Source organism: Chelonia mydas, chromosome 1, assembly GCF_015237465.2.
Source record: "Chelonia mydas isolate rCheMyd1 chromosome 1, rCheMyd1.pri.v2, whole genome shotgun sequence".
Taxonomy (NCBI): domain Eukaryota; kingdom Metazoa; phylum Chordata; order Testudines; family Cheloniidae; genus Chelonia; species Chelonia mydas.
In genome coordinates this window covers 127,598,029-127,625,867 of record NC_057849.1, presented here as the reverse complement: position 1 = coordinate 127,625,867, position 27,839 = coordinate 127,598,029, and the positions used below count along the sequence as shown (strand labels likewise).

Genomic DNA, 27,839 nt, shown 5'->3' with positions numbered 1-27,839 from the left:
GTCCCAATTACTTGAATAGTTCCTTCATAATATGTTGGCCAAACCTTCCTTATGTGTTTCCTGCAGCAAACACTTCAAATACAAGCTTAGAGCCAACGCTCATAACTTCAGATATGAAAATGATACATGCATACATATAGGATGAATATATTCTGTAGATTATAACCTTTGCAAAGGTTATGTTACATGGCATATCTAGCATAAAGCATATTACAGTTATGTTATATTTACACTTACAAGCATATTTTCATAAACATATAGAGTGCAACATTACAGATGTATTAGCAGGAGTATTGTAAGCAAGACAGGAGAGGTAATTCTTCCGCTCTACTCTGTGCTGATTAGGCCTCAACTGGAGTAATGTGTCCAGTTCTGGGTGCCACATTTCAGGAAAGATGTGGGCGAATTGGAGAGTCCAGAGAAGAGCAGCAAAAATGATTAAAGGTTTAGAAAACTGAGAAAATTGTTTGTTTAGTCTGAAGAAGAGAAGACTGAAGGGGGATATGATAACAGTTTTCAAGTACATAAAAGGTTGTTACAAGGAGGAGGGAGAAAAATTGTTCTTGTTTATTTCAAAAATTGCTCTGAGGATAGGACAAGAATCAATGGGCTTAAACCACAGCAAAGGCGGTTTAGGTTGGACATTAGGAAAATGTCCTAACTATCAGGGTAGTTAAGCACAGGAATAAATTGCATAGGGAGGTTGTGGAATCTCCATCACTGGAGATTTTTAAGAGCAGGTTAGACAAACACCTGTCAGGTCTAGGTAATACATAGTCCTGCCTTGAGTGGAGGAGACTGTATTAGACCTCTCTCTTCCAGTCCTACAATTCTATTATTGGCACCTGAATATAGCCGTATTGCCTATTTGATGGTTCCCTTTGGTAACCTGAAAGATTCACTATACCTATACACATTTATTTAAGCAATTATATAGCTTAATTTACTTTTATTCAGATTTTTATATATTTTTATGATTTTAGGAAAATAATGAATGGTGCATTTCTTCTTTATTAGATGACAATTTTTTATTTGCGATTTATGTCAAATACTATTTGGATGAAGTCAAATTCAATTAAAATGCACAAAACTAGGATTTTATTTTATTTTTCATCAATGTGCTGGATACATAAGAAAAAAATTATCAAAACATATTTTGTATTTAAACAAAAGAAATGTTCTCTGTAGTTACTGTATTGATTGTTTCTGGTCATCATGTCCTCATCCTCTCACACTTAGTTTTATTCATAGATTGAAAGAGGAAAGCAAGCTTCTCTGTTTTTATCATTTCCCAATTGGTTTCTTAACTTTGAATAAACTAATAATTGTCTGAACTATTGAATAAACTGAAATGAAGAAAATATTCTCTTTACACCTGCAAAAGAGGCTACTGCTGTCACAAACTGTTTTAGCACTCAGTAAACCCGGCTTCCAGTTGCTCAGCCAGTGACTTCCACCAGTTCAGGACATTGACTTTTTTGAAAACTTGGCAGCAAACCTGTATTTAAATTTTAAAAATCCTATTTTTTAAATCCTCTATTTTTATACACCCTGTGTTCCACCTTGCAGTTCTATACTTTTTTTTTTTTCTCTGTGTACATATAGAATACAACTAACCATGTTTTTGGAAAATTCTCATCGAATAAAATAATGTTTTGACATATTACAGAGCTTTTTTGTGAGACAGCAGTCAGAGAAGTTAACTTCTGCATCACCCATGGCTAGACTTCCCTGAAGAAACAGTGAGGGGGGACTGAATGGTGCAATAAATCAATCCATTTTTTTTTTCAATACTGTATGGGTTAGGTCAAAAGTAAATTTAATGTTCCCATCTCATTGTCATTAGTTGCTTAGTTTTAGTAGTTGCCGTCTCTAGTATTGCCAGGAAATGGATGGTGTGATTAAAAAAAAAAAATCTATCTAGGGTACACAGGGAGGAAATTTGAGACAGTTGATAGTGACTACTATGAAGGGCCTTTAAGAAACAGAGGTATTGTAGGTGAGAGTTGAGCTGCACTGGCAGAGCTAAGTGGGAATTCTTGTACTAGCACTGCCATTGCAATCCATCCCTCCACTTCATGAGCTCTAGAATTATTGATGTTTGTAAAAATACACAGAAAAATGCAACCTGAATGTTAGAAGTGCTCAGTAGAGCTGTGTAAAATTTTTTGCATGAATAGTTTATGCATTGAAAAATGTAGTTTGGTTAACTTGAAGCTGTTCATTAATTTCACACAAATTCACTGAAAAGTTTTGTCTACAGGTTTTTTTTTTTTCCAAGTTAGATTTGATTTACAGGGGACTTGGGCACCATTCACAAAATGGGGAGGAGTACCCCCTCCCACCCCCCCTTACTGCTTCAGCCCAGTGGTGAGGACACTCTCACCTGGAATGTGGGAAACTCAGATTTGTATCACTGCTCTGGAGCAGGAGACTTGAAACCAAGTCTTCCTGTTCCCAGGTGAGAATCCTAACACCAGGCTATTGCCTAGTCTCATGTGAGACGGAGAGAGTGTCCCCTCTCAATCTCTGCTGTTGAAATCCTTTCTGCTTTATGTAAATTAAATATTCATTGGAATGAGGACTTGGATCTCCCACGTGCGAGGTGGGTACCCTACCCACCACACTCTCGTCTCCCCTTTCCCTTTCACCCCCAGCCCAATGGCTATTTAGGAACCACCATCTCTTCCTTTGTGAATCTAGTCCTTGTAAAAGACCAGGAAACAAGACTTTTCAGGTTGAACAAAATGTTTCACTGAACCTGAAACAGAACTTTCTATTTTTCAGAACTTCGAAGGAACGAAACTATCTATCTAGTGCTCAGAATCCCGAAATGTCATTGTATTTTATGGTAGCTGCTGTTGCTCAACATTTCTGAAACTCACCCTAGACATTTAAGTGCCTTAGGTACCTGTGTATTATGTGCCTAGTTTAAACATGTTGGCTTCTGTGTACACTTACTCTGACCCACTATTTATACTGCCTCAAATCTCTTCTTTTTTTACCTTGTATATCTGATGCCCTCCTTCTTTTGGCTTATATAAGAAAAAAAGTAAGGATGTACGGTCAACAGTTCTGGTTATGTATTAATAAAAATAACAAAAAATCATTGTAAAGTTATCAGAAAATTCAAAGTACAAACTGGCAAGTTCATGTCTACTTACATCTTAATGCTTTCAAAGACTATTCATATATGTTGCATCTCTAAAAATATACTGTACTGAACTACTTTTTGCCTTTACATTTAACATTTTTTTCATTGTTTTGCTTTAACCATTGTACACCTTACACCCATTTAAGGTTTAGCAAAAAGCTCATTTTGTTGAAATGTACCCTAGCCACAAAGATTTGGAGGAGAAGAATGATCCAGTGATTAGAGTGCTAGCCTGTGACTTAAGAAAATTGGGTTCAGTTCCCTGCTCTGCTACTGACTCCCTGTGTTACCTTGGAAAAATCACTTAGCCTCTCTGTGCTTCATTTTCCCATCCATAAAATGATGTTAAATGGAACTTTCTACTTCAGAGGAGTATTGAGGACAAATACATTAAAGATTGTGGTGTTCACATACTACACTGGCGCAGGCCATATAAGTACCATAGATAAATAGGTCAAAAATTCTGGATTCTTCTTACCTGGGTGTTTAGGTTTTCATCATTTTCTGTTTGGTATAATTTTAAATGTGCTTGGAAAATAACACAGAAATCTGATATTGACTTTAATTTTAGTTAAACGACCTATAGTTTTGACTTTGAAATATTATCTACAACATGGGAATAATAAAACTTTACCTAATGCTGTAAAAGGGCAAATCCTTTCAAAATATCCTTGCCGTAAATAAGTTGGTACTCTTCCTGCAGAGGAATAGACTCATAGGTCTTGTCTACACTACCGGCCAGATCGACGGGCAGCGATCGATCCAGCGGGGGTTGATTTATCATGTCTAGTATAGACACGATAAATCAACTGCTGATCGCTCTAGCATCAACTCTGGTACTCCACCTCAATGAGAAGTGCAAGGGGAATCAACGGGAGAGCGTCTCCCGTCAACACACTGCAGTGGACACACTGCAGTAAGTAGATCTAAGTGCATCGACTTCAACTATTCACGTAGCTGAAGTTGCGTGATTTAGATTGATTTCCCCCACCCCACCCCACCTCCGTAGTGTAGACCAGCCCATAGGCTTTTAGGCCAAAAGGGACCATTGTGATCATTTAGTCTGACCTCCTGCTTATCGTAGGTCACAGAACCTCACCCACCCACTCCTGTAACAGACCCATAACCTCTGGCTGAGTTACTGATGCCTTCAAATCATGATTTAAAGACTTCAAGTTACAGAAAACCCACCATTTTCTCTAGTTAAAACCAGCAAATGACCCATGCTTTAATATTTTATGGATGAGATTTTCAAAAGCACTCTGCCATTGGCTTATTTCTGCTCCTTGTTGGAATCAGTGATAAAATTCCCTCTAACTTGAATGGGAAGCAGAATTAGGCCCTTCCTGAGTATTTGTTAGAACCCCATCCTATCTTATCTAGTGGTTCCTTTTTATATAAAATAATATAAAATGATTTTATTGATGCCAGAGACTTTATTTCAGTAATACATTCTATTATACATATTACAATTAATGATTACTTGACTAGTCCTGCAGTTGTTTCCTTCAAGTGTGTGTGTGTGTGTGTGTGTGTAAATAGGTTTAACTGAACTTAAATTGCACACTAACCTGTAAACCTTAGATAATGCTAGCAGTGTAAGAATGTATGCATGTTTGTTTTTTGTTTTTGTTTTGTTTTCCAAATAGCTATGCAAGTCTTTTCAAATGTCAAAACTTACTGTATTATCATTTAGACCCTGTGGAAAAGTTTAACTAACAAAGAAAGACTTCTTCATTGTAGATTGTAAATAAACAGACTTGTCTATGTTCTGGTATAATTCAGAACTTTAATTCACCTCCCCTCCTTCACCCCTCCGAGAATGGTATGTAGTGCATACTGTGGGTTTGTATTCAGTGTGTTGATAGTCTGCACTCTTCCCTTCTCCAAGAGTTTAGCAGGTAGATAACAAGTCATTAAGGAGATAATTTAAAGTTTGCAAGAAAAATGTCTTGATTCTTGGTCATCAAGGAGACAATTTTAAGTCTGTAAGGAAAACATCTTGATTCTAGCTTGGTTCTGACACCCAGTACATATAATATCTTTACATGGCTAGTTCCTGTATATGTGGCCAATTCCTTCATCCTTGAAGTGGTTTTTGTTTCTCTCATAAGTTAGGCTTTGGAAAAAGCACAAACATTTTGCAGACTATCCACAATATACTACTTAAGTAGTGTCCATATGGGTGCTCCACTTCAGGTATGCATGCATCTCTCAAGTCCTTGATTGGAGATTTTCAGTTAGCAGTGTCTGTTTGGCCCATGCATGCATCCTGTTCCTCCTCATGCTGGATACTGAGACTATATAGGGGTGGACAGGCGAAATGCCCGCAGTTCTTTCTCAACTGCCTCAGACTGAAATGAAGCCCTAGCATTTCCATCTTGAGCATGCCTTGACTTTCTAATATTTTTATAATATTAAGATAGTTTTATCGTTAGAATTAGTTAGATAAATAGTGAGGGGAATGTTTTATCTTCTCTTTGCCCTCAGGGAAACTAATTTTGTTTCTGAAGGAGCATTTCTGCCTCACCAGGTTTCAAATGTTGCCTCTCCTGCCATAAGGCTATTCCTGTGAGCGATGGCCACAGTCAGGGAATGTCTACACTAGAAACTTCAGTTGACCTATGTAATTACTGCAGTGGTTGATGTCCACACTACCCTCCTTCTGTCGGTGATGCACATCTTCACCAGGAGCTCTTCCACCAACTTAAGAGGGGCAGTGCGAGGGGCTGAGAGCCTGGGCTCTCAGCTCCTCACACAGCCCCCGCCAAGAGCCCGCCTGCTTCTGGGCTGTTAGCTTTCCACTCCCTGCCTACAGGGAGACTGGCGGCCCCTCCAAGCTCTCGGGTCTCTGTCACCAGGAGCCTAGCTGCAACCCCTGGCTCTCGGCTCCCTGTTCCTGGCATGGGAAGCCCGGCTGCCCCTCTGGGCTCTCGCCTCCCCACCTCCGGGAGCCTGTCTGCCGCAGGGCTCTTGGCTCCCCACTTCTCGGAGCCCAGCTGCCCCTCGGGGCTCTTGCCTCCCCACCACTGGGACCCTGGATGTCCCCCCCCGGCTCCTTTCTCCCTGCCACCAAGAGTGTGACTGCCACCTCCCCTCCCATGCCTGGAGTCCAGATGGCTCCTGGGCTCCGAGCAGGGATCTGGGAGCTTCTGGGCAACAGCCGGGCTCCCCACGGGGAGCCGGCAGTTGGGACCTCAAAGCAGCTGAGCTCCAAGCAGAGTGAGGGCAGCCCAGATGGGAGCCCGGGGGCAGTGTGCTCTAGTAGAGCCCCCCATCCGCCCCAGTGACAGCCCGGCTTTCTTGTCAATTTGACAAGAATGACAGCCAACAGCTGATGTGAGTAATGCAGTGTCTGCATAGAAACTACCTTGCCCTAACTACACTAACATAAGCTCTACCCTTCTCATCGAGGTACAATTATTATGTCGGTGTAGTAGGGCACTTGCATTGACGGGAACAAGGCTGCCTTATGTCAACCTAAATCTATAATGTAGGCCAGGCCTTAGTGTGTCTGTTGCATGGGGGAGTCCCACATCTCCCAGAAATTCAGCTTCTGCCTGGCCTTCAAGGCTAAGGCAAGGAAAAAAGAGATGAAATTCAGACTGCTAATGATGGAATGCTCCCTTTGGCCATCTTCTGAGTCCGACCTCCCTGTACATCTGTCTCTGGACAGATCTAGCTCTTTGGCAGTGGCTTCCCCTAAGAAAAGGGAGACTTTGGCAGCTTCAGAGAAGTCTTCCAAAAACAGGAGCATGGACTCTAACCTTAAGGAGCCAGCTCCAAAAAAGGTCCGGTCTCCAGAGAGATCTACCATCTTTGAAGCCATGACCTCTCGACTCAGTACCACTGAGTTGGAGAACTCCTTTGATACCGGCAGTATCCTTTGATACTGTAAAGGCCCATAGCACAAAGGAGAGACATGGCTCTGATAAGTCCTCAGTATGCTATACCAGTAAGGAGGGCAAGTATAGACACTTGGGACCGGCACCATCAAGTTCAGCCTGACCCTCAGTACCTATGCATTCAACCCAGCTGTTTGTACCCATGCTAGCAGCACCCAGCAAGCAACGATGCCAAACACCAGCATCAACTTCAGTACATACACCATCAGCAGGCAGCTTCAGTGGCCATGGCCTTGACTACTATGTCTCTACCAATCCCTGATTGAATACCACAGGAGTCCAGATAGACTAAGGACCTCTCGATAACAGATGCACCGGAGTCCCAGGTCCCCATGGGTTCCAAGACTCTGATCTCTGGACTCCCATCCTCTGGTACCGCAGGACTCTCTGCTGTTTTCTGAGGGTGCTTCTCTTTTGGATGAGATGGAGGAGGATGAAAAAGACTGACTGGAAGTTTCCATCCCTGTTCAAGGTTCTCCAGTATATCCCTTCATGAACCCATTCTCTGAAGATCATAGAGAGGATCAGGCACATTATCAAATGTGGTGGAACCAACCCTGCATACCACCCCACTTCCTTATGAATCCCCACAATAGCCATACTGGGACCCCTGTGCTGCCGATCAATGACAATTTGCCAGACCACTAATACCATCTCACAGGGAGGCTAGAGTTGTACAGCCCTTTCTTCCCCAACCACCCCCCTCCACAGGAGAAGGCGTTTGAGAAGCAGGAATCTAGGGTGGCTAAAGAGGCCAACCCTCAAACACCTATTTCATCCTTGTCTCTGGACAAGGCAGTTATTCGTCCGCCACCATCTATGACTGCTGATTTTTGGCAGTTTCGAGACCTCATAAAGAGGGTAGATGACACTCTTCAATTATTCTCAAACATGTCAAGGATTCACAACACAAACTGTTGGATATCTTGCAGTCATCAACACCCTCCAGGGTGGTGTTACCCATCATTGAACTGCTTCTAAACCTGGCTAAAATGCTGTGGTGGACACCTGCCACTATTCCACGTGTGTGTGAACAGGCGAATAAAAAAGTATTATGTTCCCACTAAGGATACTCCTTCAAATTACCTTTTTTGTTCTCTCATCCTTCACCTAACTGCCTGGTGGTAAATGCAGTAAATGATAGGGGCAGGCAGCACTTTGCTAAGTCTACCCTATATGATAAGAGCCGGAAGGGGCTGGATCTCTTTGGGTGAAAGGCCTACATGTCAGCAACCCTGCAATTCAGGATTGTGAACTATCAGGAGGTCATGGGCAAATATAAATTTACAAAAACAAAAGGGTCATGGCTTTTATTGACTATCTGCCACAGGAATATAGAGTCCATCATCTCAGAGGGACAATTGGTGGCCAGAACTGCTCTTCAAGAGTCCTTAAATGCTGCAGGCACAACTGGTAGATCCATCTCTATGCACAAGGCATCATGGCTCCATCTCTCAGGGATTCTGAGAGAAATACAGAACCCTGTGGGGGAGCTTCAACAATTGTAAACTGTTCTCAGAACCCACAGATGCATCCTTGCACACTCTAAAGGACTCTAGGCCTTACTTTACAATCCATGGGCATGTATACACCTGCAACTAAGAGAAGGTTTAGTAGGTCACCGTCTGCCCAGACAACACATCCTGCTCTGTTTTCTGGGCTCCATAGATCCACCGAACATGCCAGACAGATTTCAGAGAAAGAGGGGCGCCCAACCACCCTCCACTACCACCCAGCCATCTTCAAAGCAACAGTTTTGATAGATTGGTTGAGGATTCAAATCTCCCCATACTTCTGTTGTTACAGTTATGTTCATTAGTCCACTTTCCCCGCTTTGGAGACCTACTAGCCTACATCCAACATGCTTCGAGGTGGATCACTACAGACAAATGAATCATAGAGGTCATAACGTTGGACTACACCATCCATTTTACATCATTCCCTCCCTCCATATGTCCTACGTCTCTCTTCAGAGATCCCTCTCATAAGCTTCTTTTGAGACCTGAATGCTCACCTTTAATGAGAAGCAATAGAGTTGGTTCCTCCTCCTCACAAGGGCAAGGGATTTTACTTGAAGTATTTCATCATGACAAAGAGGTACAGAGAGTGGAGACTGATCTTAGATCTAAGACTTCTAAACAAGTTCAAGAAGTCTCAGAAGTTCAGGATAATGCCTTCACTAGAGAAAGGGGATTGAGTTTTGGCCTTCGATCTACAAGATGCTTATTTCCATATAATGATACTTTCATTGGACAGGAAATACCTATGTTTCACTATAGGCCATGACCATGTCTGATACCGAGTGCTTCCCTTCGGCTTTTCGTTGGCACCACATGTGTTCTCAAAGGTCCTGGGAGTAGTGGCTGCTGACTTTTGACAAAAATCAATCCTAATTTTCCCATACCTCAACAACTGTCTACTGAAGGGCCGCTCCTATGAAGAAGTGCTGTCTTCCACCCAGATGGCCCTTGCTCTGTTCCAGGAGTTGGTTCTGCAGCTGAATGTAAAAAAGTCACATTAACCCCTGTACAGAGAATAGAGTTCATGGGGGCATATTTGGACTCATTGAGAGCCAGACCCTACTTTCCCTCAGACAGATTCATAACCTTGCCAGGTCTGGTATAGGCAATTCAGGGAAGCCCTCAAACCACAATAACAAACTGTCTTCGACTACTGGGACACATGGCAGCTTGCACCACAGTTACCAACTTTCATGTGGTAAATAAGCACCCCGACTTTCACAATAAGCCCAAATTCAAGCTAATCCCATTTCAAAACAAGGTCAAAACAAGCCAATCCTTAAGAACCCCAACACTCTGTGACTAGATCCCCCTGGCGTGCAGTATGGGACTATGGTGGGCCTGCTGTGCACCCCTGACTCTCTTCCTCCCCTTGCCCCAGCTTGCCAGGAGCCGTCGAAAGAAAAAAAGAAACAACAAGCTACGACAAGCTACAAGCCAGACAAGCAACATGCTACAAGCCGAAAACTAGCCAACAAGCAACTCACAAGCCAATTAAGCCAAAAACAAGCCCAATTTCTGCATTTTCTCCCCACAAGCTTGGCATGTCTGGTCAAAGGCCGCTGCAGATCTCAAGTCCAACGGGATCTCACAGTACTACAGGTCACATGCTGGTCCCTGGGCCTATTGGTGAATGACAAGAAGTCAACATTAGTTCCGGTGCAAAGGATAGAGTTCATTGGGATAGTGCTCAACTCTACCTGAGCAAGAGCTTTCCTGCCTCAAGACCGGTTCCGGATGACGGTAGATCTCATTGCAACGGTCTCCACATTCCCTCTGACCATGGCCCGGGTATGCCTCCAGTTGCTCGGACACATGGCAGCCTGTACATATGTCGTCTGCCATGCAAGACTCAGGATGCAACCTCTCCAACAGTGGCTGTCAATGGTCTATTCCCAGTCCAGAGATCATCTGGACAAAGTCGTCACCATCCCGCCAGAGATACTTACCTCTCTGCAATGGTGGACCGACTCTAAGGCAGTCCTAGATGGAGTCCCCATTCAACAGTCCACGCTCTTCAATCAAACTGAGGCAGATACCTCAGACTTTGGCTGGGGCACGCATCAAGGTGCATTGCAGACCCAAGGTATGTGGTCCCCAGAGGAACTGACATTGCACATAAATGTCAGAGAGCTCAGAGCAGTCCGCCTGGCCTGAAGATTCTTCCTGCCACATCTCTCAGGCAAAGTGATGAGCGTGTTGACAGACAATGCGGCCTCTATGTTCTACATCAACAGGCAAGGGGGAGCGCATTCATTGGCTCTCTGTCAAGAGGCACTCCGTCTGTGGGATTTCTGCATCAAGCACACAATCCATCTGGAGGCCTGTCATCTTCCTGCTGTCAGAAATATGCTGGCAAATCGCCTCAGCCGGTACTTTTCCTCTCACCATGAGTGGTCACTCCATCCAGAGGTAGCCCACATGCTCTTCCAGAGGTGGGGAACTCCCCAGGTGGACCTGTTTGCCACCAGACAGAACAGAAAATGTCATAAGTTCTGTTCCCTGCAGGGGCTGGGCAAGGATTCTCTCCCTGATGCCTTCCTTCTCTCATGGTCGGGGGCTCCGATGCATGAGTTCCCATCAAACCTGATCATCAGCAGAGTCCTGTCAAAGATCAAGAGGGACAAGGCCAAATTCATCATGATTGCCACGGTGTGGCCACACTGGCATTGGTTCGGCACACTAATGGACCTGGCGACGACCGCCCCCAGCCCTTTCCCGACCGGCTGGATCTGCTCTCACAAGACCACAGCTGCCTCCTGCACCCCAACCTTACCTCCCTCCACCTCACGCTGTGGATGCTGTGTGGTTGAACGCAGAGGAACTGGCCTGCTCTAATAAGGTCCAACAAGTCCTCTTGGAAAGCAGGAATCATCCACTAGAGCAACCTACCTGGCCAAGTGGACGAGGTTCTCCCACTGGGCATCTGAGCGTGTTCTCTCTCTGTTGCATTCCTCCTTTACAATCCATCCTGGAGTACCTGCTCCATCTTAAGAACCAGGGACTGGTCCTCTCTTCCATCCGGGTGCACCTGATGGCTATTTCCGCATTTCGCCCGCTGTTCCAGACTCAGACTGTGTTCTCCATGATATGTCGGTCAGATTCCTGAGAGGCCTTGAGAGACTCTCTTCCCGCTGGTTCAGGCTCCTGTCCCACAGTGGGACCTTAACTTGGTTCTCTCTAGGCTCATGGGCCCACCCTTCGAACCTATGGGCTCCTGCTTCCTTTCCCACCTGTCACGGAAAGTCGTTTTCCTTGTGGTGATAACATCAGTGAGACGAGTGTCGGAAATCAAAGCCCTCACATCGGAGCCGCCATACACTGTGTTCTGCAAGGACAAAGTTCAACTGCAACCCCATCTGACCTTTCTGCCAAAGGTGGTGGTCTCCTTCCATGTCAATCAGGACATCTTCCTCCCGGTGTTTTGCCCCAAGCCGCATGCCACTAGTGAGGAAAGGAGGCTGCACGTGCTGGACATCAGACGTGCCCTGGCATTTTACCTGGAGCATACCAAGCCCTTCCACAGGTTGACTCAGCTTTTCATCTCTACAGCAGATAAGTTGAAGGGCCTTCCGGTGTCCTCGTAGAGGATTTCCAACTGGATCACCTCCTGCATCCGGACCTGTTACCAGTTGACACAGGTCCCACCACCACCGATCGTGAAGGCCCATTCGACCAGAGCTCAGGCGTTCTCAGCAGCCTTCGTGGCATACATTCCCATCCAGGACATTTGCAGAGCCACGACGTGTTCACGGAACATTCACGACGGTTCACGTGTTCACGGAACATTACGCGATCACTCAGCAAGCCAGAGATGATGATGGGTTCGGCAGAGCTGTGCTGCAATCTACATGCCCATGAACTTCTACCCGCCTCCATTGGTACTGCTTGGGAGTCACCTAATACAGAATAGACAGGAGCAAGCAGTCAAAGAAGAAAAGACAGTTACCTTTTCAATAACTGGTGTTCTTCAAGATGTGTTTGCTCAGGTCCATTCCATGACCCGCCCTCCTTCCCCACTATTGAAGTTTCTGGCAAGAAGGAACTGAAGGTGAAGGTCGCCAGCAGCACCGCTTATACCATGGCGTGCACGTGCCACTCCAGGGGGTGCCAGAGCTGGTCCCCTATGGATACCACTGAGGGGGAAAAACGTCCATCACCGGTGCATATGGGGAGCACACACACCTAATATGGAGTGGAGATGAGCAACACATCTCAAAGAACACCAGTTACGGAACAGGTAACTCTTTTTTTTTTTTTTTTTTTTGAAACATTACTCCCTGATCCATGCTGTAAAGTCCGATGCGGCTCTTGGATGGAACAGAATTCAAAACTGCAGGACCTACATCTGAGGATACTGCTCGAAAGTCACGTGAAGTAGAGCACCCATAGGAATACTAGTCAAAGAAGAAGTGGCTATTCACCTTCTGCCATAACTGCAGTTCTTCAAAATGTGTGTCCTATGGATGCTCCACTACCTACCCTTCTTCCTCTCTGCTTCAGATTGCTTCTTGGGGGATGTTTGGGTGGAGAAGGAACTAAGAGTGGTTCACCCATGCACTCCTATATAGCCTTGTTATCCAGCACGAAGAGTCATAGGATGCATATGCTTGCCAGACAGACACTGCTAACAGAAAATCTCTGATCAAAGGGTCAAGAGCTGCATGCATACTTGAAGTGGAGCACTTATAGGGGGACACATCTCAAAGAACTACAGCTACTGCACAAGTTGAGTGACCTCTCCTCTAAACCCTTTCTGCATTAAAATAGAGATTATAATATCCAATTTTAGAACATCTCTTCTGAGCAATAACAGATATATGCAAATAACCTTTCTAGATGCACAAGATGTGCACATATATTAATATCTGCTCCTAATGGTTTTCTAAAGCTTTCAAATATTTTTAACTGTATTGTTTACTGACACTGCTTATTCAGATAAATTATTGCTATAAATATATGATGAAATCCTGGCTTCACTGAAATCCATGAAAGTTTTACCACTGACTTCAGGTTTCAGGTTTAAATATAGAACAAACTAACAACAGAATTCTTTTGAAATCACAGATATGGACATTCATTGATACAAATTATTTCATGTGGTGTGGCTTTATGTATCAGGCCCCATTTAATGTTTTTAATTTCATTGTGTCTCTAATTGAGATATCTGTTAAGCAGAAGATGCAGCATTTACGTTCCTGAGCCACACATTCATTTTTTTGTTACTAAATTGTTTGCTATATTCTGAATGGAGCCCAGATATCCAAAAACTGAAAACCATGAAAAAACTCTTATTTTAAGTACAAAACACATCTGAAAAGATATGAAGTGGCTCATGCATTTTGAATATCACTTGTTTACAATTTGTTATAAGCAGTAATATGGGCCAAAAACTGCAACAGTTCTCGAACCTAAGAGAGCTCACAGGTATCCAGACAAGCTGTGCTGACAATTTTTTTTCCTCACTAATCTTCATCTAAGCATGCTGAATGTGCTCAGAACCCACTTGTGCTTACATGTTCTGCAAGAGGCAGCAATCCCTTCTTTCCAAGAAAAAGAATTTAACAACTACTTCTTAACAAGAACATAATTTATTGGACTTCTTCATGATGCTTAAAGGCAGTGGGACAGATTTTCTTATCACAGTTCCACTCTCTTCAGCTGAGGATCTTGTCCAACATTTTGTGGTGTGTTGTGTTTGAGAGAATATAGCTACAGTAGAACCTCAGAGTTACGAACAGCTTGGGAATGGAAGTTGTTTGTAACTCTAAAATGTTCATAACTCTGAACAAAATGTTATGGTTGTTCTTTCAAAAGTTTACAAATGAACATTGATTTAATACAGCTTTGAAACTTAACTATGCAGAAGACAAAGGCTGCTTTTAACCATCTTAATTTAAATGAAACAAGCACAGAAACAGTTTCCTTACCTTGTCAAAACTTTTTTTTAAAGCTTTCCCTTTATTTTTTAGTAGTTTACATTTAACTCAGTACTGTACTGTTTGCTTTTATGTTTGTTTGATTGATTTGGTTTTTTTGTTGCTGCTTCCTGATTGTGTACTTCCAGTTCCAAATAAGGTCTGTGGTTGACTGGTTAGTTCATAATTCTGGTATTCCTAACTCTGAGGTTCTCCTGTATTTATTGTATTGAAAATATGCATGTCAGTTGCAGGCAGATGCTTTGTGGAGTAGAAAATGTTAAGTTTCCCACCAGTTCACGAGAATACATTACTAAACTGCACTGAAAACCATTTACATTATGACCCACTGTTCTTCAGCATTATGGGATCAATCGGCATTCATTGATATCAATTAGAAAACTTTCACTGACTTCTGTCATGCACAATTAGGCCCTATAGATACTTCATTTACTCAGCTCGAGAAAGTGACTTTTCATGTGTTCTGATATATAATGTGCCATCCTTTCTTGTGATAATACAAGTAATTACAACATTTTAACCTTTATGTCTTTATTTTCTCATTTTTCAGTGTCTTGTATTTGAAGATTCTCCACTTGGGGTTCAAGCAGCACTGGCAGCTGGGATGCAAGTGATTATGATTCCAGATGAAAATTTGAATCAAGATCTTACAAAGGAAGCAAATCTAGTGCTGAAATCTATGGAGGACTTTGAACCAGAACTGTTTGGTTTACCACCATATGACTAAGGACTAATATATTTCAACATGTTCTTAGTTGGAGATTGGGGGGTAGGGAATGAAAATGTAGAGTAAAAAATTATCTATTTTTTATTTTTCTTTCTAAAATAAGACAATGAAGTCTTTCATGATTTACTTTTAAATTTCCCTGGTTACTCTTGGTTTGTCTTCTGCAGTGCTAAGTGGAAGGAATGTTTCTTCTTGCCTGTTCTTCAGCTATACTAGTCTTGTCATCTGCATAATGTCATGTACATTCAGTGCATTTGCAAAACTGCAAAGACAATCTGCTTCAAACATGTGGAGGGTTTTGCTCTGGTTTGCTGGAATAACAGACTGCTTAGAACAATGGTGCTCAACATTTTCCTTGTTATGGATAGGCTGTTGCCCCCTTATACCATTGTGCGGCACAGTTACCACTACCTATTCCTTGTCCATGCCTTTGTCTTTCCTGTTCTTATCTTCTGGTTGGATTTTTTGTTTTTGTGTGTTTTACTTTCGTGGTGTTCGTTTTTGTTCTCCTGTTTTGTGACTTCCCCTTTCTGGAATGGGGTGGAGGGGGAACCCATTGTCAGCTTCCTACGACCATATGCTCTTGCAGCTCATCTGAGCGCTGTGTAAGCCTGTGTAACACTGCTACTCCCTACTTATCCCCCTGTCTCATTTCACATAGCCTCTTCCCCATCCATTTTGCTCCCCCAATGATGACAGCCTTGTATTTCCATTCTTTTTTCCATTCTTTCATGTTGCCTCCTTTAGTCTTTATGAGCTTATGCACAAGGCCCCCTATCTTCTCCACAGTTAAGTCCTTCTGAAGACTCTTTACATTATTTTTACTACAGAAAATTCTGCTGATTTAATACCGAAAGTAATATTTTTGTTTTGTAGCTTAACCTTGTTTTACCAAGCACCATCTTTGCCACCCTATATGTTATACTCATTTCTGCTAATCCGGGTCCATTTCTGTCTATCTTTAGATTGTGAGCTCTTCAGGAAAGTGACTGTATTTTCTTTTTGGAAAGTATAAAGTACATTGTGAGTGCTACCACAAACAAACAAATAAGTATAATTTGTATGGTGGAACATATCCAGGGTTGTGAAAATTCTTTTTCCCTACTGCTGTTCTCCTCTGTGTCTTGACTTTCCTGTACTACTTTGCCCCAGCCCCTGGACTGGGAAACACTAGTTTAAAGGATCTTACCTCTTGTATGGAGATAATGATTGCATTATAAATTTGAAAAAAAAAATAACCTTTTAGCTGTGGGAAGCCCTAAACTATTCTCGTAATCACAGTAAAACGTCTTTGATGAAGATAGTGAACGTAAAAAATGCTGAAGATAAGAAAATAGGTACTTCTGATATTATTCACTGAAATAAAATACTGAAGTTTCCTTCTATTCTGCATGTGAAAAAAAATTAAGTGGTTGAATGATTAGAGTGCTGTTTGTTCATTTTTTTAATAAGTGGACTGTTGAGATAACAGAACGTAACTCAAACAAGAACTCAGAGATCAAATATTTTTTCTAGCATTTCTGCAGCTCACTTTTTGTTTTTAATAAAAAGCAAAAAATAAGTGAACATTGGAAGACTCACTAAAATTCTTAGATATTACATAGATTTTTTTAAAGCAAATTTAAAACAGTCTGTGTCTCTGAGTACACTATTTAAATATCTTAAAAAATAAGAATATCCTATTCCAAACTATCAGTAAATTATTAATTGGATGGTATTAGAAAAATATTGTCAAGCACAATATAGTAACAGTTTTTCTTCTGCAATGCCTTTCATCCAAAGATCTGAAAGTGCAGGTGGGTGAATATTGCTTACTGTAATATTATTTTGCATATAATTTTGTATAACCATGTGTTGCAGTTCTAGTGAATATTTATATTGTATCTACAGTCCAACTAAAGTAATGTAAATTCTTCCTCTTCTGTTGCCATTCAAGATAACAGAAATGGTATTGCACAGTTCCTTCATGGCTAATGTTGCATATCAGAAAGTGTTACCATACAGCAATAATTCTGAGCTTTCAAGTGTAAAACAGGTGCCTTTGGGGATCCCTTTAGTTCAGAATTGCTGAATTCCAACTGGGAACTTATTAGGTAGAACAAGCTCTAATAAGTTGTAATTAGTAACTTTTTCAAAGTGCTGTATACATTTAATTGAACTTGGAGTTTAAAAAAAAATCAAGGCACATGTCACATTTACAAAGTTGTTCCAAAGGGCCTCTCACCAAAGCATTACAAATACTTTCTTAAGACATACACACTTAGATAAATATTGGATATTTATGGCAAAACAGAAGTGCATTGGCAGTGCCACCATGGGATAATGAAGGATCAATCAAGGATGCAACCCCATTCTATTACCCAAGGTGGTCAGGGATGCAACCCCATGCTCTGGGTGTCCCTAAGCCTCAAACTGCCAGATGCTCGGACTGGACAACAGGGGATGGATCAATTCATGATTGTCTTGTTCTGTTCATTCCCTCTGAAGCATCTGGCATTGGCCACTGTTGTAAGACAGGACACTGGGCTAGAAGAACCATTGGTCTGATGAAGTCCGGCCTTTTAATGTTCTTATGAATGAATATAAATTCTGTTCCCTTCAATTCTGGTATAGTTAACGGTTTCCTCTTTTACTGAGGAAAATTAACATAGAAAACTCCCCTTAATCCAGCAGTAAATCCCATTCAATACAGCCATCTTTTATTATCCTTAATCTCATAGACTCATAGATTTTCAGGCCAGAAGGAACCATTATGATCACCTAGTCTGACCTCCTGCACATCGCAGGCCACAGAACCGTACCCACCCACTCCTGTAATAGACCCCTAACCTCTGCTGAGTTACTGAAGCCCTCAAATAATTATTTAAAGACTTCAAGTTACAGAGAATCCACCATTTACTCTAGTTTAAACCTGCAAGTGACCCATCCCCCATGCTGCAGAGGAAGGCAAAAAAACCTCAGGGTCTCTGCCAATCTGACTGGGGGAAAATTCCTTCCCAACCCTAAATATGGTGATCAGTTAGACTCTGAACATGTGGACAAGACCCACTAGTCAGACACCTGGTAAAGAATTTTCTGTAGTAAGTCAGAATCCTCCCCATCTAGTGCCCCATCAGCAGCCATTGGAGATATTTGCTGCCAGCAGTCGCATGTCAGCTACGTACCATTGTAGGCAGCCTCATCATACCTCCATAGACTTATCAAGCTCAGTCTTGAAGCCAGTTAACTTTTTTGTCCCCACTGCTCCCTTTGAAAGGGCTGTTCCAGAACTTCACTCCTCTGATGCTTACAAACCTTTGTCTAATTTCAAGCCTAAACTTGTTGGTGGCCAGTTTATATCCATTTGTTCTTGTGTCCACATTGGTGCTTACCTTAAATAACTCCTCCCCTTCCCTGGTATTTATCCCTCTAATGTATTTATAGAGAACAATCATATCTCCCCTCAGCCTCATAAGGTAGGTTTTCCATTCTTCTTCCATTCTTCTGACCCTAGTAGTCCTTCTCTGTTCCAGTTTGAATTCGTCTTTCTTAAACATGGGAGACCAGAATTGCACACAGTATTCCACATTGTGCCTTATATAATGGTGGTAACATTTCCCTGTCTTGGCTGGAAGTACCTCGGCTAATGCAATCCTAGCTAATGCATCAGGCTTTTTCATGGACGCATCACATTGACTGCTCATAGTCATCCTGTGATCAACCAGTACACCCAGGTCTTTCTCCTCCTGTGTCACTTCCAACTGATAAGTCCCCAGCTTACAGCAAAAATTCTTTTTGTTAGTCCCTGGGTGCATGACCTTGCACTTTCCACTATAAAATTTCATCCCATTTCTGTTACTCCACTTTTCAAGGTCATCCAGATCTTCTTGTATGATATTCTGGTCCTCCTTTATATTGGCAATACCTCCCAACTTTGTGTCACCTGTAATCCTTCAAACTGAGCCAGACAAAGGATTCCTCGCTTCCTACTTAGTAATCATCAAGGCAAATCCCAAAGAGATGTAGCCTCCTTCCAGGTCAAGTGTCACCCAGATCAATCTCTGGCTAGGTCCTTAAGATATCTAGCTGGATGTTTGGTATGTGTCCTTCATTGGCAATTTTATCATGCCACCAAAGCATTTGGCAACCATGTGATCAGCAACTGTGTAGTGGCATTCCTCAGTAAACACACTTTGCAATCGGTTTGTCTTCCCTGCTACTAATCCTAATATGTCAGTACCAATAAGATGCTGAAACAGGGCTGATGAAGGCACTTACTAGGTTTGGCTATTAATAGCCTTATTGCTGATTTTGTCTTGCCACTTAATATGTTTGAAAACACAGTTTGGAAACTTCTGCCTGATCTAATGCAGTGAACATCACCATATTATCTGGCCATCTTGAAAATTTTTTTTTTACAAATATCTCAACTTAGAGAGCAAACAAGGTGTACAGAGAATAGCATGCATAAGGTACAAACCAGAACACAAAGGGAACACTGGTAGTGGAAACACATGTGAGGGAGTCAAAAAATTAAGAATGTTACATTTGAATAGGTATTATTGGTCTTTAATCTTCAGGCTGACTTAGATGGTGTGGTTTTTATCGTAATTGTGTGACATGATAATTGGAGAGCTGAAAATAATAAAATGTGTTGCCAAGTGATGAATTTTGGCTGTGTATGCTAAGAGGCACATACTGCCTCCTCTGACAAAGGTGTAGCAAATACTCCATTACTTTGGGGTATGCTCATTTATTAGAGTTACTCTTCTGGGGGGGGTTCTGTAATTCTATCAATGTACTGCTTGTACATTGTGTATGAGTCACTTGTGATCTCATATGGAGCTCTCCTTCTCCCTTCTGCAAGTTCTCTCCCAGTGGAGCTATCCTGCAGGACCTAGGTTCCCCAGGGCTGGGTTCTTCCAGCCCTAGAATCAGACGAACACACACACATTAATGGAGCACGTCTGAGAGGACTAGATTAATCAGCACTCCCAAGCTGACCCATTATATGTCCCTTGTCTCAGTAGGCCGGGTCAAGCAGCACTTCCAAGCTGTCACCCTCAGATGCCCTTGGACTCAGCAGGTTGGGTCAAACGGCACCTCCAAGCTGTCACCCTCATATGCCATGGACACCGCACCAGAATAGAGTATGCCTGAGCAGGCTGAGTTGAGCAGCACTTCCAAGCTGCCACCCTCCTGTGCCCCAGGTTCAGCATGTCCCTATCCCCACTTTCACGTTACAATTGTTCTGGTAGTAACCCAGTTAATGAACAAACCCCACAGGATTTTTGGGCACTGCAGGGATCTTTAGCTTAGGTATGAATCATTGCTGCAGAGCGAATGGGAAAACCAAAAAATATCCATGAGGGGGGGAGAGAGAGAGAGAAGCAACCAGCTTAACCATGAAAGTTATTTATTGCCGGGTAATAACCATACAAGGGGAGTCAAACAAACAAAATGGTTATAATATTAAATCTAACTTAAATTTGATTATAAAAGTCAGGTTTAGAAAACTATAACTGATCACACAAGTCAGGGTCAGAAGGCTATGCCCAGAGAGAGACAGCTGGGTTCTCACCACTCCATGAAGCTTGAATTGATCGGGGTTCCCAGGTGGTGGTGATAGCTGAGGGTCCGGAGTGCTGGAGACAGGCAGAGCCCCCAGCATGATCAGTCAGGAGAAGATGTTGTCCCAATGGTACTGATGCAGATTTTGGATCCAGGCATCAGAGCACTTACTTGAGCATAGGTAGGGGTTTTTGAAGGGAAAGAACAATGATTCAAGGAAGAACACTAGGTTTGTTTATGGGTAAACTGATGGCTCAAGGGAATATATCAAAGTTGTTTTGTTCAGGCTAGACAATAGGAACTGATCATTCCTGGCTATGGGTGGTGTTCCTTGGAGGGAGCTCACAATGCAATTAGGCAGCTTTAGTATTTTGGATACCAATAAAGGATTCATTACTAGAATTGGTCTGATAACTACTGAGCTAATACGTTCATTAACATCTGGAGCAGAGATCCCCCATGATGTAGTGCTTTCCTGCTTTTCTGATCCCAGAGTTCGGTGTGGTTCTTGCCTTGGAATCTCTGTTCTCCATTCTGTATGCTAATGGAGATGCCTCCCTGTGCCATCTTTGCTGCAAAGGAGGCTAGGGGAGTTTCCTTAATCCTGTCACCCTTGTCCGGAGGGGTTTAGGTGTGTCTTCCACTGCCTTTTCGTTGCTTTTTGTAGGTCTTTCTTCTGACCGGCTTTAGTTCAAGCAGAGGCTGGGGGTGGGGAGAACTTTTGTGAGTCAGACAGGCTGGGTACTGTGCCCTGGTTCCCCAAGAACACAGAGCTGATAGATAACAGAAAGCATAATTAAGGGAAGCTGCACAGGGTGGGTTCACTCCTTTAATGATTGTGTCCATGGGGTGGGCAGGGATAGTGGACTGCAGGAAGGGCTGGGCAAGAACCACCATGCTAAACCTGCAGTCCTTTGACTCCATAGGCAGAAGGAGGGGAGAGCCTCTGGGAGAGGTACTCAATCAATTAAACTGGGAGTTGATTCTCCAGAGCAAGGATCCCAGTCCTAGTAATTCAGGCTGCATGATGAGAAGAACTTTTGCCTGTTACTGTCCATACAGCTATGTCTATTAAATACGGTATTTAAAGTTTTGAGGGGAAATGAACGGAGGATAAATAGAACTGAGTTTCACATTCGGCATATTTCTAACACAGGCAATTCTATGCTATCTGTAGCCAGGAAACACCTACCTGATGTTTCACAACAGTCTGTTTGACGCACCTAGTAAAATGGGTAAGATAAGAGTCTGCAAGTGTCTGCCCCGTTTGTTACCTGCTGTTTGTGCATTAGAATTACTGCTCATGCTCCGTGACAACCTATCCTGTGAGGAACTGAATGCTAGGTGTTCAGTACTGGGCCCTTTGTCACCTGAAATCCTTGAAGAATGTAAATGTTGAGTGCTCCTATGGGGGAAGAAAAGAGAGCTTCAGAAAAGCCATTCATCTTTCAAAAAGTATTTAAGCTCATTGAGTTCAGAATTGTGTGGTAACATGAGCAATGTCCTTAAACCATAGACTTTCCAAGGGGGCTTCAGCAAAATGTACCTTTATGTTGAGGGAATGTTTCATATTTTTGATCTATGACTGCAGCATCTACCTACAGTATATGTGATAAGCTTATGAAATCGTTCATCTGAATTTCAAGCACGGCTGCGGAGTTTTCATTCTAGTGCCAAAAAAAAAAAAAAAAAACCCAAAAAAGGGATAAGAAGAAGAAAAGGAAATGTAAATAAGTGGTCATAGGCTGAAATAAAAGGTGGAAAAAAGAAAACAAATGAAATCTGTCAACCTTATAGAATGTGTTTGCTAATATGCTACTTTGACTTGGGAGCTGTGTGGCTCATGCAAGTTGTTCTGCAGTGGTTTATAATTGTCCTCAGTAGACACAGCTTGGCTATAGTCCAAAATTGCCATATATTTACCAGAAAAAATAGGAAACCTGATTAAGTCAAAATGGATTTCATTGTGGCCTATGAGTGCAGCCTTGTAAACTTATTGATTATGGCCCTTAAAATTGTTCTTATTGATGACCATATCCTGAACATTCCAAAACCCTTAGCGTTTATTTGCTTCAGACCAAAATATATGTTATGCAAATAACTTGGGGTTTTTTAAGTAAAACACAAAATGGGGGTAGGGGGGTAAATGTGTTGCTGTTGATTTTTTTTTTTTTCCCTGCACTGGTCAATAATGGGTTTCAGAGTAACAGCCGTGTTAGTCTGTATTCGTAAAAAGAAAAGGAGTACTTGTGGCACCTTAGAGACTAACCAGTTTCACGAAAGCTCATGCTCAAATAAACTGGTTAGTCTCTAAGGTGCCACAAGTACTCCTTTTGGTCAATAATGGATTCTAATAATCAGATTAATATATACATTGTTTCACCCTGTCAAATTGCTTTATCCTGTGAAGTATAATTTTGGTTCCTAATTGTTTTATGAATGTTATAACTTTGAAGTTCATGACAGGAACTCTATTATGTGCCTGGATAGTATCAAACACATAGTGGGTGTTACCAAAATATTAATAGATTATTTTTGTGAACAGGGATGGGTGGAGGTGGCTTGTTGAATGGATTATGAGACACTAAAATCCTTCACCTATGGTATGCTGGTAAACATTCAGCCTAGGTTAGGAGTCAATGAAAGCTTGTGGCCTATGTGAAATGAGTTGGTGGGCTCAGTTCAGGTGCCAGTGGACAAGTATGTACCTCTTAAATCCATAACTCCATTTGGCACAAAATTGACACGCTTATTGATAAACTTGGCAGAGGCCAAGGAAGCACCTGTTTTCTGTCAACATCCTGGATTCCCTTGTCATTGGGCTTCAGAACAGGAAGCAACAAAGAAATGCAATTGAGAGTCTTGTTATACACTGCAGAACTGAAATCACTGATACCTGGATCTAAGCATTAGACCTGCTTTGGGACAGTGTCTCTGATGCAAGGGACTGCCCAGTGTGCACCAGCAGTGAGGTTCCCCCTCTAACTGAAATCACTGAGAGCTGAAATCACTGAGAGCTGTGTTAAATGATGGGACCTGAAGACATGCCAGGAGTTGACCCTGACACTCCTCCTCTCGGCCCTGCATGGCGGTGGACCCGAACCAGGCAATGCCTTCAGGTACTTGGCCCCCAGGTCACTGGCTGGTGTCTATTCAATGGCTGTTTTGGAACTTGTGGGCTTCTCCAATGTAGGGACTCTGGTCGAGGTGCTCCTTCTTGATGACCTCAGAAGAAAGGGCTCCAGCACCTCTTCAGGCAGTCCCCAATCCAAACTCCAGTACTCAGGTGAATGCTGAGTACCAGGGGCCGATACCGTGTGACCCATCCGTTGCAAAAATTAGGAGGAATGCCCTCAGCCGGTGCCAATCTCCTCCTCCCCCAACAAAGCCAAGTTCAGGGCGCATCACCTTCCCAGGATGACTTCAAGGCGCATCAGTAGCTGTTGAAAAGAGTAGCCCAAAATTTGGGCATAGAAGTGGAGGTGGTAAAGGAGTCCTCCCATACTTTAGTCAACAACCTGACCACAAAGGGCCTATCAAGAGTAGTGTTACCTCTCAATAAGGCCATCATGGACTCAATAAAAGCCTGTGGCAAACCCCCACTTCCCTGCCCCCCACAGCCAAGAGAACCGAAAAGAAGTACTGTGTCCCAGCTCGTGGGTATGAGTTCTTGTATATACATCCTTCCTCCCCATGATCCCTGTTGGTTGCTGTGGCCAATGAACAAAAACAGCAGGGGTCACAAGGGGAGACTCCCAAGGTGAAAGACTCCAAAAAGCTGGACCTTTTTGGTAGAAACATCTACTCAACTGCGGGTCTGCAGCTCAGGATCACTCCTGAGTAGACATGATTGCAACATGCAGAACTTCCTGTTGAAGTTTAAGGACTCTCCCTTCTCGCTCCTCCTCCCTGAAGGAGTGAAACCAGCCCCTGCAATTATTATTTCACTTTATCACACACACTCCCCACAGTTTGCAGACCTCCAGCATCACTAATATGTCCCAACACCTGGAAAAAATGAGCAGACTGATGAAAAGCTTTGGCTCAACTTGTGCAAGGAAAAATTAAAAACGATGTTAGTAAAAAGGATGCAGCACTCAACGGCATGCCTGATAGCAGCAAATGATGACATGAACACGTCGCCTGTGCATTAAAGTGCAAATGCATCCTCACTTACTTCAGAGCAGATTTCAAAGTCCTGCCCCTAACCTACAAATCCCTTAGCTGAGTGGGACCTGACTACCACCTTATTTTCAAAACCTTCCAAGGCTGGGAATTTCAGCAAAAACAAACAAACAAATCCTATTGTTCAAACCATCCATTTAGCTTCACCAATTACAACACTATTAGAATCCCCAGCGTAAGCAAGGTTCTAGCAGTTTAATGGTTTTACCAGGTCAGTTGTCCCCTGGGATCCTGAAAAGAGAAAACATAAATTATTCTGGACTTTCTTTTATCAACATTTTGTTCTGTACTTAAATATAATATGAAAGTGAAAAAGGAACCTTAAAAGCTCCATAGACTCAGGTATGAGATTAGAGGGGAAAGGGTAGTGGTACTCTTCCCAGCTCCACCCACAAATAAATGCAACTCAGGTAAAAAATCCCAAATGAGAGACCACTCACTGTAGACTGTGCAGAAATTCAAAATGCAATTATGTGCTCTCTAAGCTCTGCTTAGCTCCCCACTCCCTCTTCAGTGGAATATGTCCATGAGCTTGGTTGTTTTCCTTGGGCTTGCCTTTTTGATTGGGAGAAAAAAATACAGGGTATAATGGTAAATTGTGCAGCTCCGTGATCCTCCCTTTCTTTTCTTAAATGAAGATTTAAATAGTTAATGTAAATGTCGATATGATTCTTAGCACTGGGCATCTGAGTTAAGACTCTACTGAGATGGAAAGGCAGTTCATGTGTCTCAGAGCTATTGTTCTAGGCATTCTGCGGATTCATACAGACACCCCATGTTGGTTACCTTTTGGGTCACATTTTTGAGGTTTTCTTCACATTATAAACAGCTAACAACTTACTGCTTTTAGTGAAAGCTGAGAGTCTAGAGAAGAAGATGGTCACATCAGAGAAGTGCCAACACAGTATACGGACTCACACGGACTGTTTCTGAGCCCTGCACAGGTTATATGGAAGTGAATAGGAGTGGAGACTAAACTATCTTCTGATCCCAAGAGGGGGTCCCGTCCTCTTCAGTTGAGTCACATTGGAAGGGCTGCGTATTGACTTTGCTTGTGTTATACCTCTTTCGTAGCTAAATGTACAATTTCATTCTCTCAGGGCATCCACTAGCCCTAAATGCATTTTAACTAATTTGTTTTTGGAATTTTATACAAAATGTATAATGGCTGTGGTGATTCTTGAGAAAATTAGGATGCTCTCTTTCTGCCTGACCCCAGGGAAGTAATAAGAATAAAAAGTTCACACATTTCTTATATGACAGTGGCAGTTAAAATGAAAGACGAATGTCTCTCATAAGAGTTATAGGTAATTGAAATCCATAAAATTCCATGCTAAACAAGCAAATATATGCAGGTAATTTCCCTTTCTTGGGTTTTTGTGTGTTTGTTTCTTGTAAAGGTAAAAGTCAAATGTTAGGTTTAAAATGTAAGCTTTAAATTTCTAACTTCAGATCAATATTTTTTATCTGCTTGAGAAGCATAGCCAATAGGAATGTAATTCAAGTAAGAAACAATATACTTTGACTCTTATGCATACAGTTACATGCCATCTTCTCTTCTGGACCCCTGAGAGGCTTTACAGTTGGAGTGTTATTTTAAATATGGGGTAACTTTAAGTTTTGATGACGCCACATAGAGCATATGAGAGGCACCTTTTTTCTTGTGTATGCGTATAAATCTAAATAAATAAGAGTGTGTGGTCTATTTTCACACTTTTCTAGTGATATTTGAGATTGGTCTTGGTCCAGCATTGAGCAAGGGGCTGGACTAGATGACCTTCTGAGGTCTCTTCCAACCCTAATCTTCTAGGATTCTGTGATTTGTTTTCCTGTCAGAGTTGGTGATTTCAAATATTTGGTGGTTTGTGAGATATAAAAATTTAAATCCATACAATTGGCCCTACTTTATTTGTACAGTTTTATTTAATTTGATATATTCAATAGACAAAAAAAGTACCTATCTCAGAGTTGTGGCCCTCCCCTTGACAACATTTAAAATTCACAGTAATCTGCTTCTATCCCTTGCATAATGCCCTTGCAATTATCAACAAATCCGGATGCAAAAATTTCCTCATAAGTAGCCCCTCTGCTCTTTCATCTTCAACATGTAAGAAAAAATAGATGAGGTTTGCATCCTGCCTGCTTAACAAACTTGAACTTTAGTAGCAATTAAGCATGTCCCAAGTCAAAGGGCCTTTCTGAATAATGACAGGAATGCTCTCTCTTTTGTTAGGGAGCATCAGCTCATATTTCTCTGCTGATCATGTATTAGAATGGCCCCAAAAAGTGAGCTGGTCTCTGTTAATCTGGACCCCATTAGGATATAGATATTCAGGCCTGTCTGCAAAGGCCTATACTTTAAAAATTTAGGTATATGTTTATCATTTAGCTAGTTAGAGAGGTATAAAAGAAAGAATCAAAATCACTGTCTGTCGGTGTAAGGGCCTTCTCTTACTGTGACAGTCTGAGGCCCTGTGCTTAGGCTAAGGCCTTTGGCTAAGCAGCAGAGGCAGCCATAAGCTGGGAAGTGAACGGTTACATCCTCACATTCCAAACTAGTCACATTGAAACAAGGTGCTATTGGGCTGTTAGGAATACAATCCTGTCCTGATAATGCCTATCACCTCCAGAGAAAGGGAAGTGCCTAGAAGATGTAAAAGGAAACTTAGTTTGATAACATCCTGTCTGGCAAGAACTCAAGCATCAATAGCTGAGATGTGAAATTCTCATTTCTTTGTTGTTCTATCACTGTGGTCCCCATTTCCTTATTGTTTCTCTGTATAATCTCTGTCTGTTTCTGTGATTGTTCCTGTCTGCTGTATCATTAATTTTTCTGGGTGTAAACTAATTAAGGTGGTG

The 27,839-nt window shown here is 42.3% G+C and overlaps 1 protein-coding gene across 1 annotated transcript in view; it reads left to right on the top strand.

Annotated features, from left to right (window-relative positions):
* Positions 1-19,889, top strand: part of LOC102946013 (pseudouridine 5'-phosphatase) — a 137,576-nt gene extending 117,687 nt beyond the window's left edge. Inside the window, exon 4 of the mRNA XM_037899816.2 lies at positions 15,069-19,889. Coding sequence (XP_037755744.1) covers positions 15,069-15,245 — 177 coding nt within the window. The 3' untranslated portion in view covers positions 15,246-19,889. The remainder of the gene's footprint in view (positions 1-15,068) is intronic.
* Positions 19,890-27,839: the final 7,950 nt, after the last annotated feature.